The 19,578-nt window shown below is 48.2% G+C and overlaps 1 protein-coding gene across 5 annotated transcripts in view; it reads left to right on the forward strand.

The window, feature by feature from the left end:
* The window catches only part of LOC139411072 (tet methylcytosine dioxygenase 3), a 45,897-nt gene that overhangs the window by 16,038 nt on the left and 10,281 nt on the right, over positions 1-19,578 (forward strand). For 2 of the 5 annotated variants that reach the window (XM_071156896.1, XM_071156894.1), the window contains 2 exons: positions 8,428-11,425; positions 13,568-13,658. In XM_071156896.1, the coding sequence (XP_071012997.1) occupies positions 8,476-11,425; positions 13,568-13,658 (3,041 nt within the window). In that variant the 5' untranslated portion in view covers positions 8,428-8,475. Of the gene's footprint in view, positions 1-2,627; positions 2,868-8,427; positions 11,426-13,567; positions 13,659-19,578 lie in introns of those variants that run through there. The other 3 variants (XM_071156898.1, XM_071156897.1, XM_071156895.1) reach the window with 3 other exon arrangements.

The following is a 19,578-nucleotide window of genomic DNA, read 5'->3' on the forward strand; positions in this document are numbered from 1 at the left end:
TTGATACCATTCCACTGTTTCTGCTCCAGCCGTTACCACCAGCCCGCCCTCCCCAACCTCCTGTGATTGGCCCGCTAGTTGCTTAAAAGCATTTGGATTATCCTACGCTGTTTGAACTGTCTATATGACATGGCCAGAACAGCCTTTTAGATATCGGTTGGGGCTAATCAAATTCATATTGGGAATTCATATCGTATTCAGGTTCTTAAAACAGGGGGGGTGGGGGGAGGTACACAGTTTGCTTCTTTCTTTGTTGTACATGCACTCTCTTGTTGGCGTTGAGCAGATGAGTGTGTTACGCTGAACGGAGACGGTTAAGTTTGCTCTAAGAGCGAGAAATGCTGTGTCACTGCATAGCGGGAGAGAGCGAGCGCTAGTCAGGAGGGTGAATGAATGAGAGTGTGTGTGTGTGTATTGGGGTAAGGGGGGGGGGGGGTCTACACACGGTGTCATATGAGACTTAAGTCCAGCCTGTGTGAGGCGGGGCATCCAGGCGGGTTCTGATGATGTAACAGTTATGTCATAACTACATGCTTTCACTAGCTCTCTCTCTCTCTCACTCACGCTCTCATTGGTGCTTCTTGGACATGTGACACAACACACTTCCCTTTACTACTAGGCACCAGCTTGGGTTGTGCCGTGTTTGTCTTTGGGTTGCGTGTGCGCACGCGTGCGGTGTGTGTGAATGCCAGGCAGCGCTGGTGGAGGACTGTGTGAGTCACAGGGCCAGACAACGAAAGCCACCGACAGGGTTGGAGTGACACTGTCTGCCATGAACCTGGAGCGATGGAAAGGAATGGACAGAAAACACGAGAGAGAAAGTGTGAGCGGAAAAAAGAGAGAGTGAAAGAGAGATTACTCAAATAAATCCAGCCAATGTGCAGAGTCCACATGCTCATTCATAATAATAAAACGATACTGTGCAGGAGCTGACAAGGATCTCAACTGCATGGAGGAGAGACGTGACGTCGGCCATGTTTTTTTCCCCCTTCTTCTCTGATAAATCTGATTCCAGATAGAGAGAGGGGACAGAGAGAAGAGAAGGAGCAGAGAGAAGGGCGGTCAGAGGGGTAGCATGTGGAGTGAGCTAGCAATGGTGGTGCTAAAGCTGAAGCAATGGTGAGGGGATAACGTTGGGAGAACATTGGCGGGACAGAGTGACCGACCGGCCGGATGGGAGGAGAGGGAAAGCAGGCACGCCATGGAGAAGGAGAGAGAGCGGAATCACTTCTGTCCTCGTAGACGTCGGTGCAAATGATGTTGCCGTTTGTCGATGTCTCTAGTAGCACCATGCCACTGCGGACGGTCTCTGTCAGGCGACAAGCCGCTCGATCGCTGCTCCTCTGCTCCCTCGTCCTCCTCTTATCCATGGTCTCCTCTCTCGCCCGAGCCGAAGTCACACGAATAAGACAACTTACTAGGTTGTTATGTGTGTGTGTGCATGTTGCATTGCTGTAGCTCAACATCTCTCCTTAGTCTCCCCTCGATGTTCCTCTCGTCTCTACTGTCCCTCTGGCTTCCTTTATCCCTGTGTATCTGTATGTTACCAAACGGCCATCGACTGCTGCTTGTGCAGTTCCCCAGCCTCCAGTCCTGTAGTCTTTGTCCCCATCTCTCAATCACATTCAATCCATTTGCTCCTCTTTCGCGTATGTATTAATCAGGAGATTGTAGGCTTTAGAAACGACTGAGTGTGAAACGTATTGGCACCTTTGAGAGTCCTCTCAAGCCATCGCTGTCCTCTGGTATGTGGGAGACTCGCTATGCTTCGTCTCGCTTTTACAAGTCCTAGGCTTCTCTTCTTCCCCCGGGCATCACCTCGCATTGAGCGACACATCAGCGGCCGGGGCAGGTAACAGACCTGTAAAGAAGTAGCTACTATTAACGTTTTTTTTTGTTGTTGTGGTAGACGACAGAGAGACGAACAGAGAGATCGTCAGCGGCTTTGTAACGACCAACGGACTATGACAGAAACAGAAAGATGGACGTACAGCTTGTCTCGCAGGAGAAAGTCTGAGTCTGAATCGGTCGAGTTCAAACCACATATATGTGGACATTTTAATGTTGTTGCTTTTTGATCTCATTTTCTTGTTGATGTTCCAGCAAGTGCCGCTGAGATTGGCGTTCGCCTAGTGGTTTCCATCGCGTCCACATGCTCAGAAACCGCTCCGCTCTTAGATTACCCAAATGACTAGACCTGACTAGATAGACTAAAACACATAACATCATGTTATCCGAAACACATTGTTATGTATTCAAGGTGTTCCTATTCACTAAGGGATTGTGCTGGTGGAGAGAGAGAGAGAGAGAGAGAGAGCTTTGCCTGGTAACAGCTCTCGCTCTCCTGCAATGTGTTGCTGTTTCTAGGGCTGCCGCTAGCGTCCATCCCCGAGCTCTCTCTTTCTCTCTCTGCTCACTGCACACTCCTCCATTCCCTCGTACGTGCCCACTGTGCCTCAGATAATGGCCTCTCGCTCTGCACACACAGAAGAGAGAGGGGGAGGGAGAGTGAGCGAGAGAGAGAGAGAGGGGAAGGTGGGGGCTGCAAGTAGAACCAGACTGTGAGTGTAAGAGAAAGAAAAAGGATATTGAAAAGGGAAGGGAGGAGCAGAGAGAGGTAATGAGAAAGGAAAAAGGAGAAAACAGAAAGTGACGGCTGTAAGAAGAGACAGAGAGCGGCCGTGAGTTCCATGGGGGGAGGTGTGTGCGTGTGTGTGTACGTGCGTGTCGGTGCTTGTGTGCCGCAACAACAACAAAAAAGCCTCCACCACATTGCTAGTGGCTCCCCTCATAGCACCACTATTGCATGCTCCCCTCCTCTCCCTGCTGTGTCTCTCCACTTCCACTGGCAGGACGTCTAGACCCATGTAAGTACTGAAGCTGTGTGGGGCTCTCTACTCTTTTCTGGGTTTTATTCTCATGGTTCCTCCTCCATGTTTTCTCGACGACAGACACGGCAGGAAAGCCAGTGGGGGGGGGGGTAGAAGGAAGGAGAGAGGGAGGGTGTCGTGCGTCTAACTGTTTGGATTTATGTCTACTCCCAGGCTTTATGCCCCCCACCCCCTTTGTCTCCCCACCCTCCTTCCTTTTTGACTTTGTGCTGTCAACCTTGGAGGCATCTGTTCTGGTCTGGTGGAGGTGGGGACGTGAGGTGGGGACAAACGCGTAGTGGTCCAGTTGTAGGATAGACCAGCTTGACTGTTTAGCCGGCAACGTACTGCCTGTGTGTCATTTAAAGGGACTAGTCTCAGAGTTTAGGGTGTCTAACAGGTTAGGCAGTCTCTTCTGGTTGGGCGTGTTGATGTTTTGGATTGGAAGCCTTGTGCGGTGCGTGCCGTTTGTTTGTGTGTATGTGTGTGCGTGTGTGTGTCCTGGCAGGAAAGAGTAGGCTCTCACGCGGCGCCAGTAGTTGTCCGAGCACGTGGTCTGCTCTGTCAGAAGCACCGTGGTAGGTGCCCGCAGGTGTAAGCGTGCCGCGGTGTGTATAACGCAGTGTGCATGAAGAGAGAGAAGGTATTTGTGACAGTCTCATTTGGCTAAATACATCTGTGAAGTCCCAGTTGACTGGGTATGAGAACTGTCGTTATGATCGTGTTGTTAAAGTGTTTTGGGTTTAAGCCGGGCGTGTGGAACCGGCGATTCAATTGGTGCTGTACGTGTGAGAGGAAGTGTCTCAGTTCATCGACTGTGAGAAACGGAGATGAACAACAACAATGTGACTGGTTCTGGGGTTGTTGGGTTGTATAGTTCTGTGACCACGCTGTTTCAATATATTGCAATTCTCTTACTCACTCTGTCTCCCCCCCCCCCCATCCACTAAGCTCAGTCTGATGATCAGTCTGTGATGGGGCAACGTGGGGCCTCTCACGTATCGCCGGCCGGCTGTTCACCCCCCTCCACCCCCCCCAGGGACCCCCACCAGACACCCGGCACAGAAGGTGAATTCAAAGGGCCCGAGCAAGCGGCCCGTCCAATAATTAGACACTTCAAAAGGCTAATTTCAATATATTTAAATCACGGGAAGCAGGGTGTCTGGTCCACTTCAGCTGTCAACCAACTGTCGGAGCTACAAACGAGAGCTGTGTTCTCACTGTGAATATAGATGTGATGTAGTCTGCAGACACACAGACCTGTTGGATCATAACTCTAAACAACAAACCAGCCTAGTTCCTATTCTAGGTACAGGCAGTCTTTTGACATGGTGTAGTCTACCTTTATGTGGATCACTGTGTGCAGTAAACGGTGTGTGTGCATGGCGGTGTAGTATACAGTATGTACCGTGTGTACAACATAGTGTACGGATATGATTATGACTGTGTGTAATCCTCATAGAGCTCAGTCTGTCTGAGCTCACAGGACATCAAGCGTTATCAACGTGTGTCTGTCTGGGGCAAAGAGCAGGGCTTGCCTTTCACCTGCTATAGCCTCAATGCCACTGCACTCCCTGTACTGACATGTCCACAGTGCCATGGTGAAGACTTCCTTATTTAGTTTAGGCTATTGTAGAATAGGACTTGAAGATGTTCCGAGGCAAAGTCAAAAATATGAAATGTGTTATTTGGTTATTTGGATCCTCAGAGTGTCATGGATTTGTGTCTCAGTGTAGAAGTGGTTAAACATACACTACATTTCAAAAGTTTGAGGTCACTTAGAAATGTCCTTGTTTTTGAAAGAAAAACACATTTTTTTTGTCCATTAAAATAACCTCAAATTGATCATAAATACAGTGTAGACATTGTTAGTGTTGTAAATGACTATTGTAGCTGGAAACGGCAGATTCTTTATGGAATATCTACATAGGCGTACAGAGGCCCATTATCAGCAACCATCACTCCTGTGTTCCAATGGCACGTTGTGTTAGCTAATCCAAGTTGATCATTTTAAAAGGCTAATTGATCATTCGAAAACCCTTTTGCAATTATGTTAGCATAGCTGAAAACTGTTGTTCTGATTAAAGAATAATTAAAACTGGCCTTCTTTAGACTAGTTGAGTATCTGGAGCATCAGCATTTGTGGGTTCGATTACAGGCTCAATATGGCCAGAAACAAAGAACTTTGTTCTGAAAACTCATCAGTCTATTCTTGTTCTGAGAAATGAAGGCTATTCCATGCGGGAAATTGCCAAGAAACTGAAGATCTCATACAACACTGTGTACTACTCCCTTCACAGAACAGCGCCAACTGGCTCTAACCAGAATAGAAAGAGGAGTGGGAGGCCCCGGTGCACAACTGAGCAAGAGGACAAGTACATTAGAGTGTCTAGTTTGAGAAACAGATGCCAACAGTGAAGAGGCGACTCTGGGATGCTGGACTTCTAGGTAGAGTTACAAAGAAAAATCCACATCTCAGACTGGCCAATAAAAGGAAAAGATTAAGATGGGCAAAAGAACACAGACACTGGACAGAGGAACTCTGCCTAGAAGGCCAGGATCCCGGAGTCGCATCTTCACTGTTGACGTTGAGGCTGGTGTTTTGCGGGTATTATTTAATGAAGCTGCCAATTGAGGACTTGTGAGGCATCTGTTTCTCAAACTAGACATTCTAATGTACTTGTATTCTTGCTCAGTTGTGCACCGGGGCCTCCTACTCCTCTTTCTATTCTGGTTAGAGACAGCTTGTGCTGCTCTGTGAAGGGAGTAGTACACAGCGCTGTACGAGATCTTCAGTTTCTAAGCAATTTCTCGCATGGAATAGCCTTCATTTCTGAGAGCAAGAATATACTGACGAGTTTCAGAAGAATGTACTTTGTTTCTGGTCATTTTGAGCCTGTAATCAAACCCACAAATGCTGATGCTCCAGATACTGAACTAGTCTAAATAAGTCCAGTTGTATTGTTTCTAGTCTAAAGAAGGCCAGTTTTAATTATTCTTTCATCAGAACAACAGTTTTCAGCTGTGCTAACATAATTGCAAAAGGGTTTTCTAATGATCAATTAGCCTTTTAAAATAATAAACTTGGATTAACTAATACAACATGCCATTGGAACACAGGAGTGATGGTTGCTGAAAATGGGCCTCTGTACGCCTATGTAGATATTTAGCCGTTTCCAGCTACAATAGTCATTTACAACATTATCAATGTCTACACTGTATTTCTGATCAATTTGATGTTATTTTAATGGACACATTTTGGGGGGGGGGGGGGGGGGGTTTCTTTCAAAAACAAGGAAATTGCTAAGTGACCCCAAACTTTTGAACTGTGGTGCATATTCATTACCTGTACTCTGTGTTTGTACTTGGATTATCTTTGTTTGCTATGCCTCCTCAAACACAGTAGATCATAATGAATCGTCTTCAGACCTGGGTTCTCCCTGTTTTATACACACCACTGACAGACAGTGTCATATAGCTCCAAATAGGAAGTAACGGAAGCCTGTGTAGAACAGATCACCTTCCCTGTTTGTATGTCAGATGCTTGTCAGTTTGTAAACAGTTTGAAGACACACTGAAAATATGGACACAGTTTTACTCATAGGAAACAATTCATCTTAGTACGGGCTCCGTTTTGACAAAGCAAAACAGCAGACCCAGTCCTTCCAATACTTGCATGATGTCCATTTAAGGGGTGTCACTGCAGATACACGATTCAAGCACAGATCGGTTGCATTTCCAACCTGTTTTGAAGTCAGTGTCGTGTTGAGAAGGCTGTTTGAAGCAACATAGTGTGTTTTGACAACAGCAGTGCTTTGGTTACACGGTCGAAATGTCACTTTTAGTTTCCCCCTCCAAAACCAGGAGCCAGGAGACCAGATCCTCCCCTATAGTCTTGTCACCTTGCAGCCTTCATTCTGCAGCTCCAGTAAACAGTGATGTCATCACAGCTAATGTATTGGGATGAGCAGCGTCAACAATCAGATGAGATCATCGTGCTCTATCTCTAATGGACTCTAATGGAGGTGAGAGTCATACAAGGCTCTACTATCATCTTACGAAGCACACTTGTGAAATGGCATCAGGAATGTCACCGTGGACCATCAATGCACATGATTTGGTATTATAAACAGGGCGGTCGGAGCTTCGAATGCTAATTGTCTGACACCCGTGGTATATCAGACCGTATACCACAGGTATCAAATCAAATCAAAGTTTATTTGTCACGTGCGCCGAATACAACAGGTGTAGTAGACCTTACAGTGAAATGCTTACTTACAGGCCCTTAACCAATAGTGCAATTTTTAAGTAAAAAAAATAAGGTATTAGGTGAACAATAGATAAGTAAGGAAATATAAAAACAACAGTAAAAACATGTATTTTTACTGCTCTAATTACGTTAGTAACCAGTTTATAATAGCAATAAGGCCCCTCGGGGGTTTGTGATATATGGCCAATATACCATGGCTAAGGGCTGTGTCCAAGCACTCCACGTTGCATCGTGCTTAAGAACAGCCCTTAGTCGTGGTATATTGTCCATATACCACACCCCTTCGGGCGTTATTGCTTAATCACCACATCACTCTTTGCTACATCTTTGCTCTCTAGATCCTTGACACATTCTTATTACGTTTGTTGACCCATCATGCATTTATTGAGCGTGTCTAGTCCTACCTCATGGTGATATGACAGGTGTTGAATGCAGCAGTCCCGTAGAGACAGATAGATACTCCCCAGTCATAAAGGCCGAAGGGAGGGAGAGGTTCAGGACCACAGGATCAGGAACCAGGAACCCCGCTTGGCTAATAGACAGTCATTGACAACGTATAGAGCTAATATATACACTGGTAATATGTTGACATTTAAATAGGGAAGTGGAGTTGAAAGTTTATGGTAGAGATGCAGTAATGCTGCCCGTAGTTCACAGCATTCTCCTCGTTCTTCCTTGAGTAAAACAGATATGTGGCGGTAATTGCCATGAATTTTATATATTTGATTACTTTTTAAATGATCATTTGTGTGGTCCTTTGTGCCTTTGGGGGGATGGTAAATCTTTACATGGGCTGACTGCTGTGTGTAGTAAGTAGCGTGAGCATTACTGCGCAATGTTGTCACATGGTCTGTGACTTGAACACTCTGATCATTGTGGAAACACTGTTGAAGCAACAGTTAATTCATTTCCCCAACTGGTGTGTGTGGTGTGGTGTGGTGTGTGTGTGTGTGTGTGTGTGTGTGTGTGTGTGTGTGTGTGTGTGTGTGTGTGTGTGTGTGCGTGTGCGTGGAACCCAAACCAAGACATCTGAAATGAGGAATGGATTCTAGCCAGTGCCCTGTCATAATCATTATGATATCTTGATTTGCCCTTCTCTGTGAATGCTTTGTTTGAGTATGATTTTAAGCTAAGATCAACTGAATAAAAACTTGTTGTTAACATGTTAAAACAATATATTTTTGTATATTGATTGCTATTGCTTATTCCAACTTGGTGCACAGTTCCTATTAATTTTTTTCTGGTCTCTAACCTCTTTCCTCTGTGCCCTCCCTCTCTCTCTCGCAGACTGTTTCGGACACTGGTTCAGTGGATGGCCCCAGAAGAGGAGGCCAGATGGAAACTGGGTCACATGACCGCCTCGAAGAAGGCGGTTCGTTGAGCCTGGAACCGACCAATGGGGTGATCCGGCAACCCAGTGACACCAATGAAGAGGGTGGAGCCGGCCTGGACACCCAGATGGAGCCCCATCGGTCAGGTAGTGTTCCCCCGGGACAGGGTTGGGTACCTGGGCAGGGCAAAGCCCCTCAACCCCAGAAGCAGCTGCCCTGCAGTGGCTGGAGCAGTAGTGGTAGGACTCCTGGGAAGCCTGTCCACGAGGCAGACATGGAGGACGCATGCAATCTGGTAGCCTTCTCAGCCAGCGTTAATGTGGGCTCCCTGGCCCCCATCCCCGAGGCCCAGTCCTACACCGCCCAGCTGTATGAGAAGTTCAACCAGGAGATGGGCACTGCTAAGGGGGCCGCGGCTCAAGCCAGGCTCCAAGCCCCAGAGGGAGGGGACCAGGCTAGCCCACCAGAGGACTTGAACACCCTGCAGACCACCCTGAAGACTGCCCTGAAGACTGCCCTGAGCCAAGCGAGGCACGGCCACAAGCCCCCAAACTGTGACTGTGATGGGCCCGACTGCCCAGACTACTTGGAGTGGCTGGAAAAGAGGCTCAAACAGGCGGGGGCAGGGGAGGAGCAGGACAACAACACACCCTGTTCCAAGATGGCCGCCGACACGCCGCCTCATCAACAGCCACCACACTCACAGCTGCCCCCTCACCCCCACCACCATCCTCACCCCCATGTCAATGGAGGTAACCCACCCTCCTGTCCACCCCTTCACCCACACCAACAGGGCCAACACCCAGGCTCTGTCCCCTGCTCCCCTCAGGTCCTCTCCATCGCCAAGGAGAAGAACGTCAGTCTGCAGACGGCCATAGCTATCGAGGCCCTGACCCAGCTGTCTGCCACCGCCCCCCAGACTGTGGTCCCTCCTGCCCAGGCCTCCTCCACCAGCCACCAACAACCCCCTCTACACCCCCAGCACGGCAACCGCTTGCTCCCGTCCTCCCCTGGCCCCATGTCCTCTTTGTCCTCCTCGCGGTCACAATCTGTCCCCCCTGGACTGTACCCCCAGCAGAGCTCCGGGTCGTGGGAGCAGCAGCACAGACCCCAGTCCCAGGGTCATCCGGCCCACGCCTCCCCTCTCCCGTCCTCCACTTTGCTTTTCCCCGGGCAGACCCAGGCAGGCAGCCCCCACCCTCAGCAGTGGCAGCAGCAGCAGGCCCCTGGGGGAATCCAAGAGCAGAGGAACCGGTGGATGATGATGAACTCAGACTCCCAGCAGTCTCACTTCGCCCCTCCATCTGGTGGCCACAGCGTTGGCGACCCCATGTCCGAGCTCAAACAGCTACTGGGGGACTCCAGCGGAAAGTACATAAATGACCCCTTCAAGCTGCCCGTCCCACACCACCACATCAAGCAGGAACCAGGGATGCCTCAGGTCAAGCAGGAGGTAAACTCTGGGGAGTACCAGAGCTCTGCCTGTGCCTACATGGGCGGTCGCTACGGCCTGATGAACGGCCAGCAGCAGCCTGGGTACCCTGGTCCACCTCTCTCCGCGGGCAGCACAGCCATCCACTACTCCACCCAGACAGCCCTGCAGCAGCACCTTCACCACAAGAGGAACCTCTTCTCTAACCCCCCCGGCCCCCCAGGCCTCTGCCCTCCACGGCCTACCCAGGCCTGCCAGAACCTCCGCAAGTGGTGGCCCCAACAGATGGGCCCCGAGGGCCACCTCATCCCTGTGGCCATCAAGCAGGAGCCCAAGGAGCCCAAGAGGAGGAAGAGCACGGTGGGGACATCGCCGCTCCTCAAGCAGCCGGGGATGCTGCACTATCCAGGTCCAAAACCCAAGACCATAGTCATCAAGAAAACCAAGCAGAAGGCCTCCCTGCCAACCTTCCTGCCTCACAGCCAGATCTCCATACAAAAACCGTCTCCACTCACCATGATCGGAGCCCTGCCTCTGGCCAGCGCACATTCAGGTTCTCTCCCTTTCCCTACCTTCCCCCTCCTCAGTAACCCCACTCAGGCTGCCGCAGGCCTCCCAACCCCGGCCCAATCTCAGGTATCCATTTTAAACTCTTCTATTGCACGCTCTGTCACTGCTCCTGCCTTCTCTGTAAACAGTCCAGCCGTCTCAACCCCTCTGCCTCTCCCTGCAGCCCCGGACGCCCCGGCTAGCTCAGGGGAGGCCGGTGCCACACAGACCTCCACCACCTCTCAGTCCATACCAGGCCTCAGCTCCCTGGACCCCAAGTTTGAGGAGCTGATCCTCCAGTTCGAGGCAGAGTTCGGGGACAGTTCATCCTCGGCCCCAGTGCCCTGCCCTCCTCAGATCCAGCCTCAGGACCAGTCCCCCTCAGCCTCAGCCCAGCCCGTGGTGATAGAGTCTCAGCCCAACATTACCTCAGGACAAGCCAGGACCGCGTCACCGTCCAGCACCGCCACCCAGTCCTGCAGCCCTACTCCCTTAGCTTCTACCACAGCCCCACCAGCAGACCAGGACATGGAGGTGGACAAGGAGAATGTTACAAGGGGTGTGAGTGAAGCATCCTACACCTCCGCCACACCGCCCTGCATTGAGAGCCCCATGGAGGAGCAGCCCGAGGGGGCCCAGTTGCCACTCTCGCTGCGCCAAGAGGTCCATCTGGAGCAGCAGCAGCACCGCGTCCTTGAAGACCCCTTCACCGTGCCTCTCTCCCCCTCTATGTCCCCGCTGCCCAAACGCATGAAGATCGAGACGAATGGGAACGTGGCTGTCCTCTCCACCACTGGATCATTCTCTGAGGGGGGCGAGGACGACACCCCCACTAAGGACGGCTTCCCCCTCAACCCCTCCCTAAAAGGCTTCCTGGAGTCGCCGCTACGCTACCTGGACACGCCCACTAAAAGCCTGCTAGACATGCCCGCCAAGGACCTCCAGGCTGAGTTCCCCACCTGCGACTGTGTCGGTGAGTAGTGTGTCTGTGTTGAACTACGCCGTTTTAATGTAGCTACATTTCGACCACTGCTGGGCCCCAGAGTTACAGATGCTTTACACTCCCAGTGACTGGGCTGCACACAATAATAAAACCAGAAAACGATATAGTATCTAGTATGGAAACAAACAAACTCCTATAGAAGACATGCATGCTATCTTGAAATCCTCTTACTCCATACATTTAGGATGACTAGAAAACATGAAATATACTGTACAGCAGTGGCTGATGCTATACAGCAGGCAGCAGCAGGTATATTTAAGCGCTAAGGCCCGAGGAGGTGTGGTATATGGCCAATATACCATGTCTAAGGGCTGTTCTTCGGCACAACGCGACGTGGAGTGCCTGGACACAGCCCTTAGCCGTGTTTATTGGCCATATATCACAAACACCGAGGCCTTATTGCTATTATAAACTGGTTACCAACGTAATTAGAGCAGTAAAAATACATGTTTTGTTATACCCATGGTATACGGTCTGATATACCATGGCTGTAGGCCAATCAGCATTCAGGGCACCAACCACCCAGTTTATCAAGAGGTATACATCAAGTGGCCCAGTCACTTCTGCTCCAGCTCCTCTCTCTGAACATCACATGAGTGTGTCTGAGAATGTGTGTGTTGCCAGCCGGAGTGTGTTTGTGTTGCCGGATTGTGTGCTGCCGAGGTGAGTGTGATGCAGGCCTCTACTCTCCAGTCAGCTACAGTGCAAGGTTCAGAGGGAGACGGTGAGAGTAATACAACACGAGAAGGAGTCCATTGTGAGGGTCTGGCTGGCAGACAGCACAGAGCAGGCCACTGTCTAGGCTACATGTCTGACAAAGTGGCACACGGCCTCTCGGTCCGCTTCCCAAATGTGCACTATTATTTGCGTGCCCTATTTAGTGCACTACTTTTGACCAGGGATCACAGGGAGGGAGAGAAGAGAGAGAGAGAGAGCAGCTGCAGGGAACACTTGCTATGCCGTGTGCTTGTAAGGCTGTTACCAAGAGAAAAGGCCACCAGACAACGGGTCTCCATAGTGAAGCCTATTTACACACTGCCCTGTCAACACCACACAGAAACACCCCATGTGTAACCCGACTCCCTCACACACCAACACATGGACTCATTCGCCCCTCTCTTTCACCTCTCTCTCTCTCTCTCTCTCTCTCTCTCTCTGTCTCTCTCTCTCTCTCTCTCTCTCTCTCTCTCTCTCTCTCTGTCTCTCTCTCTCTCTGTCTCTCTCTGTCTCTTCCTCTCTATCTCTCTGTCTCTCTCTGTCTCTCTCTCTGTCTCTCTCTCTCTCTCTGTCTCTCTCTGTCTCTCTCTGTCTCTTTATCTCTCTCTGTCTCTTCCTCTCTCTCTGTCTCTTCCCCACTCTCTCTCTCTCTCTCTCTCTCTCTCTCTCTCTCTCTCTCTCTCTCTCTCTCTCTCTCTCTCTCTCTCTCTCTCTCTCTCTCTCTCTCTCTCTCTCAGAGAAGCAAGCATAGTTTTACAAATCCCTCTACTCTGCTGATTCCAAACATGGAACCACTACTCCCCCTCACACAACTATTTTCTCACACACTATTTAGGCTAGTAGTCCTGTGTAGTATTTCCTGCTTCTCTCTGACCACGCCTTGCCTTGGTTCCTCCCTGCACTGTCACAGGAATGTGACCTCAGATACACTCTCTCATACTCTAGCTTTCCTTCTTACACACACGCATGCAGGCACACACACACACACACACACACACACACACACACACACACACACACACACACACACACACACACACACACACACACAGACTCATTCGCTCTCTCAAACACCCTTGTTTCTATTGTAGTGTCCCCACCCAGACTCTCCCTTTATTCAGAAGCTCACCACTATTCCCCTGTCATAACATAGTCAGTCACAGGATACAGGAAGTGTGTGTGGTTTTACATCTGGCTTCAGTCACACCAATCTATGGTTCCTCATTGTTTCCATGGCTTGTTCGATCTGAATAATTGGGCACTACTACTTCTAATACCTGCAATGTCACAGAACTGTCCTGCACTAATCCAAATCATACAAATGGAAGTTACAATGTTGGTTGAATTTGGACTGCATTGTGAACTCTGTCTGTAACTCTCTCTCTCTCTTTACAGAGCAAATCCTAGAGAAGGATGAGGGTCCGTACTACAATCACTTGGGCTCTGGGCCCACTGTGGCCTCCATACGAGACCTGATGGAGACCAGGTGAGACTTCCGGAGCATACTTGATACCTGTTAGAGAAGAGACTGACATAGACTGAAATAACTCAGAAACCATAGGAGTATGATACATACTAGTATTTACCTCTAGATAAGGCAGGGAAAAGGAGCATGGACTGAAATTGACGGGTGAGTGGAGGAAACACTACAAAATACTGTTGTAGCTGGTGTGCTTGTCCAGGGATTTTAGCACCCTAGATTACAGCCACGCAACTGGCAATGGCAGTCTCCTGATTCACCTAGAGCAGAGCTAGCTGTCCTCTTCTTCACAGTCTCTCTCTCATTCTCCCTCTTCTTCCTTCTCTCCTGTCCCCTCTTCCTCTCTATCCCCCTCTCGCTCTCTCTCCGTCTCTCCCCTTCTCCGTCTCTCCTCTGCCTTTCTCCTTCTCTGTCTCCCTTTCCTCTTCTCTATCTCCCTCTCTCTCCCTCTCTCTCCCCCTCCCTTTCTCTCCCCTCCTCCCTCTCTCTCCCCCTTTCTCTCCCCCTTTCTCTCCCCATCTCCCTTTCTCTCCCCTTCTCCCTCTCCTTTCCCACTCCCTCACATTCTCTCACTCTCGCTTGCTCTTTCTCCCCCTCTCCCTCTCTCGTTCTCGCTCGCTCCTTTTCTCTCCCCTTTTCCTTCTCCCTCTCTCTCCCCCTTTCCCTCCCCATCTCCCTCTCTCTTCCTTTCTCTACCCTTCGCCCTCTCCCTTTCTCTCCCCCTCTTTCCATTCCTTCTCTCCTTTCCTCTGCCTATGAACAAGAGTCTTGGCATCAAACTCTCTCACAGCTGTGAGCTAGCATCACTCTCTCTTTTCTTCCCACTCTCTCTCTCTCTCTCTCTCCATGCCTCCCTCTATTTTGCTCTCTCTCCCCAGTGCTGCTGTCCTCCTACTCCCCCCCCTTAACACCCCTGTGATCCTGTCCCCAGGGAATCCCTGACCCAGAATCCAATAGGAGGAACAGGAAATAACCGCATCAGCAGATCAGACCAAACAGAGAAGAGGGCTAGGCATAGAGAGAGGATAGGAGAGAGGTAGGGAGAGATGAGAGAGGAGAAGTAGGGAGAGATGAGAGGAAGAGACAGAGAAAGGAGAGGTAGGGAGAGATGAGGGAAGAGACAAAGAAAGGAGAGGCAGGGAGAGATGAGAGGAGGAGACAGAGAGGGAGACAGAGAGAGGTATATATATATATTTATATATATATATATATATATATATATATATATATATTATATATATATATATCTCTCTCTCTATATATATATATATATATTATATATATATATATATCTCTCTCTCTCTATATATATATATATATATATAGAGAGAGAGAGAGAGAATGAGAATCAAACCGAGTACATTTGCATTAGGGAATGGATAGGCTCAGTTTCAGAATTCCTCTTGGGAGAATGGTAACGTGAAACTAGGGAATGGAAACATTCACATTTACCATGTATCCTAATACTTACGCAAATATCAACTGACAAAACAGGAATAGTTCAAATGCAGCTGAGTTTTCACTGACTAAACATGGGGGGGCTGCTTAGGTTGGGTCCCACACATTGTTGTATAGGGGGCCGGGACCGAGAGTGACTGGCCATTATCATTATATTGACAGAGGACTGTTTCTATAGACCAGTGACTCATCAGGATGGATGGGGGGGGGGGGGGGGGGGGGGGGTAGGTGAGGAGAGGAGGGAGAGCCTTCTTTGTTTGAGAGATGACGTAAGAACTAAAGCCCTCCATAGTCTCCCCCTGACCTCTGACTCACCTCTGACCCCATTGGCCCACCCCTGTGGAGGCCGAGCCAACACACTTTGACCGGCTGATGATTGGTGAATGAGTTCCCATTAAGGACAAAGCCACATGTGTCCCACCATGATAGACCCGGTCAGGGGTGACGTTATCAACATGACAGGTATGATACACAGGGAAGAAGGAACATCTGAGTAATGCTGGTAGCTAACCCAGCCACATCTCTCTACACATTGTGCAGCGAGGGACACACGCGCCAGAAACTAACCAGGCACATACACATATACCAAGCCAACGCACACGGATGCGGTTACACTTGATTTGGATAGTTCCCTATAGATGATCAAGAGATTAGGTCATAATATCCACAAATTATCAACTGCACATGTTGATATGCAACCGCTTGCTAGGGTTATGGTTTAGGGTTAGAGTAAGGGTTAATTTTAAAGTTGGAGTAAGGGTTAGGTTTAAGGTTGGAGTAAGGGTTATGGTTTAGGGTTAGAGTAAGGGTTAGGTTTAAGGTTGGAGTAAGGGTTAGGTTTGTTGGAGTAAGGGTTAGGTTTAAGGTTGGAGTAAGGGTTAGGTTTGTTGGAGTAAGGGTTAGGTTTAAGGTTGGAGTAAGGGTCAGGTTTAAGGTTGGAGTAAGGGCCGTTCTGCAGTACACCTGTCAATCGACTGATCGAAGCATCCTATTGCAGACTGTAGGCAAGCGATCATCAACTAGATTCAGCCGCGGGAGGATTTCTTCTTCAGCAGATGGTCGGGGGGCCAAAACATATTTACAAATAATTTGTCGATTGCAAATTGACCGCAAGGAGCTCAAACAGGTATAATGTTTGATTAAAACATCATCATTTTGGGGCCTCCCGAGTGGCGCAGCGGTTTAAGGAACTACATCGCAGTTTTAGAGGCATCACTATAGACCTGTGTTCGATCCCAGGCTGAGTCACAACCGGCCGTGATCGGGAGTCCCATAGGGCGGCGCACAATTGGCCCAGCGTCGTCCGGGTTAGGGGACGGTTTGGACCTGGGGGGTCCTTAATTGGTTCATCGCGCTCTAGCGACTCATTGTGGCGGGCCGGGCACCTGCAGGGTGACCTCGGATGTCAGCGACACATTGGTGCGGCTGGCTTCCGGGTTATGCGGGCGGGTGTTTTGGAGGACACATGACTCAACCTTCGCCTCCCGAGCCTGTTGGGGAGTTGCAGCGATAAGACAAGATCGACATGTTGCTTACATTTGTATATGATCACGTATCTCTATTATGCGTGTGAATACTTGGGGACAGATTTCTTAAAGTAAAATCACTTGAAGCTGAATTCCTGGAGTTTTTACATTCTTTTATGTCCCCCCCCCCAAAAAAAAATATATATATACACTACAGTTCAAAAGTTTGGGGTCACTTAGAAAGAAAAGCGCATTTTTTGTCCATTAAAATAACATCAAATTGATCAGAAATACAGTGTAGACTTTGTTAATGTTGTAAATGACTATTGTAGCTGGAAACGGCAGATTTTTTAATGGAATATATACATAGGCATACAGAGGCCCATTATCAACAACCATCACTCCTGTGTTCCAATGGCACGTTGTGTTAGCTAATCCAAGTTTATCATTTTAAATGGCTATTGATCATTAGAAAACCATTTTGCTATTATGTTAGCACAGCTGAAAGCTGTTGTTGTGATTAAAGAATCAATAAAACTGGCCTTCTTTAGACTAGAAGCAATAAAACTGGCCTTCTTTAGACTAGAAGCAATAAAACTGGCCTTCTTTAGACTAGGTGAGTATCTGGAGCATCCGCATTTCTGGGTTCGATTACAGGCTTAAAATGGCCAGGAACAAAGAACAATCTTCTGAAACTCATCAGTCTATTCTGAAGGGTATTGAAGGGTATTCTTTGCAAGAAATTGCCAAGAAACAAAAAATCTCGCACACCGCTGTGTACTACTCCCATCACAGAACAGCACAAACTGGTTCTAACCAGAATAGAAAAAGGAGTGGGAGGCCCCGGTGCACAACTGAGCAAGAGGACAACTACATTAGAGTGTCTAGTTTGAGAAACAGACTCCTCACAAGTTCTCAACTGGCAGCTCCATTAAATAGTACACGCAAAACACCAGTCTCAACGTTAACAGTGAAGAGGCGACTCCGGGATCCTTGCCATCTAGGCAGAGTTCCTCTGTCCAGTGTCTGTGTTCTTTTGCCCATCTTAATCTTTTCCTTTTATTGGCCAGTCTGAGATATGGCTTTTTCTTTGCAACTCTGCCTAGAAGGCCAGCATCCCGGAGTCACCTCTTCACTGTTGACGTTGAGACTGGTGTTTTGCGGGTATTATTTAAACAAATGAAAATGAAAATGAATAATAATATTGAAACTTGTATTTGAATGTAGCAGTTCTACAACAAACGCTGTTTAGCCTGCACGTCTTTGACGTGACATTGCTTGCCTCTTTGCTCAAGTCGTTTGCAAGTGATTTCCATTTTTTTTTATGCTCGTCAATTCGCTTGGATCTTTTTTTCCACTGTGCTCATCGTTCTGTATGTCCTGTGCAACCATGTGCAATGCATCAGTGCAACCATAGTATCATAACCGGCCAAAGGGATCACACCAACGCACTCTCTCTCCTTAACTGACAGTTCATTTACCCAAGGCCTTTTTTACATTTTAGCAAGAGCAGGCCTGCTTCTCTCCACAAAATGATATTAGGCCTAGTATAAAAAGTGCTAAAGAAATGTCCTATTTTGTAGCCTATAGCTTTTCCTGCGATTTCACGAGAAGAGCAATAGTGGAGTAGCCATATAGCCTATTGTAGCCATATAGCCTATTGTAGCCATATAGCCTATTGTAGCCATATAGCCTATTGTAGCCATATAGCCTATTGCACACTGGAACAGCTGGAAGAGAAAGGCTAGAGTTGTAGCCAAAGTAAGAAGCTAAATATCAGGCCAGTCATTATCTAAATAGTAGGGCTATACATATTTACCTGTCAAAGTGCAGGACAAATAAATAAATATGTGCATTTCTCCAGGCTGCGCTCTGCAAGTCAAATCAAATCAAATCAAATTTGATTCCCCTCTGGCACACAAAGCTCCACTGTTGATTACTTCTACATTTTTAAACAAGAACATTATTCTACCTAGGAGACAACGACACAGTGCAATGAGGAATGTATTATTGTATCAAGTGAGTACACAGTCATTCTACAGGACTGTAAAACTGCAGTGATGTATATGCTAATTTGAGTAACTGCTCCAACGTCCTGTTTTGAATGACTCATGCCGATATAACTGCATAAAGCCTTGGCCTGATTATGCAGCCATTTGGATCAGTAGGCTAATGGGACTTTTCTTTGCAGTTTACAAGGTCCAGAAAGGCACATTAGCAGGCTCGTCATAGTGTGTATTATGTCGGGTTGTATCTCCGTTAACAGATACCATCAGAAAACATGGCCTTCTCGTACAGATAGGCGCTGTTTTGACGTTGATCATTCTCCCAAGTCGTCCTATAATTTAATGTGGCCACCAATATGCTCACACATGCCCAGTTATTCAGGCAACGTTACTGTGCACTTTGCCTTCTCTCCTGTTCCAAGCAGCCTCGCACACCTAGAACCAAGGACAAACTCTTCAATAGAACACGTTTTTTGATTGGTTGTCAACGTTTTATCATCGGAGGGACAGGGACAAACCGTAGCTCTCGTTAGTCGATCTCCGCTCTCTTTGTGGTTATCATTGAAGCCTCGAATGCTCCTGTTCACTTGAACTAGAATGATTAAAAAAAAATAAAAAAATGATATGGTTATAATTATCGTTATAGTTATCGCACGGCGTGGACGGCCCTGAAGGGTTCGGGTTTCATTCTCTTCGTCAGACACACTGACTAACAATGTTCTGGTCAGATTATGTTGGGCTTTGGCTACTCCTGTCACGCCTCTGTGAATATCAACGGTGTCCTGTGAACACTCCTCTTGGCCAGCCAGCTTGTGGTTTCTGTGTTTGACAAGACACCTTCAACTCTCAAACATTTGCATTATGGTCATGCAGAGGCTCATAGGCTACTTGCTTACTAACCAATAATGCCATTAGTTAATATACCACAGCTAACGGGTGTTTTAAGGCACGATGTGAACATTTTATACTGGAAACAAATCAGTTGAACTGTTGTGT

The sequence above is a fragment of the Oncorhynchus clarkii genome, chromosome 6 (genome assembly GCF_045791955.1).
Source record: "Oncorhynchus clarkii lewisi isolate Uvic-CL-2024 chromosome 6, UVic_Ocla_1.0, whole genome shotgun sequence".
NCBI classification, from domain to species: Eukaryota; Metazoa; Chordata; class Actinopteri; order Salmoniformes; family Salmonidae; genus Oncorhynchus; species Oncorhynchus clarkii.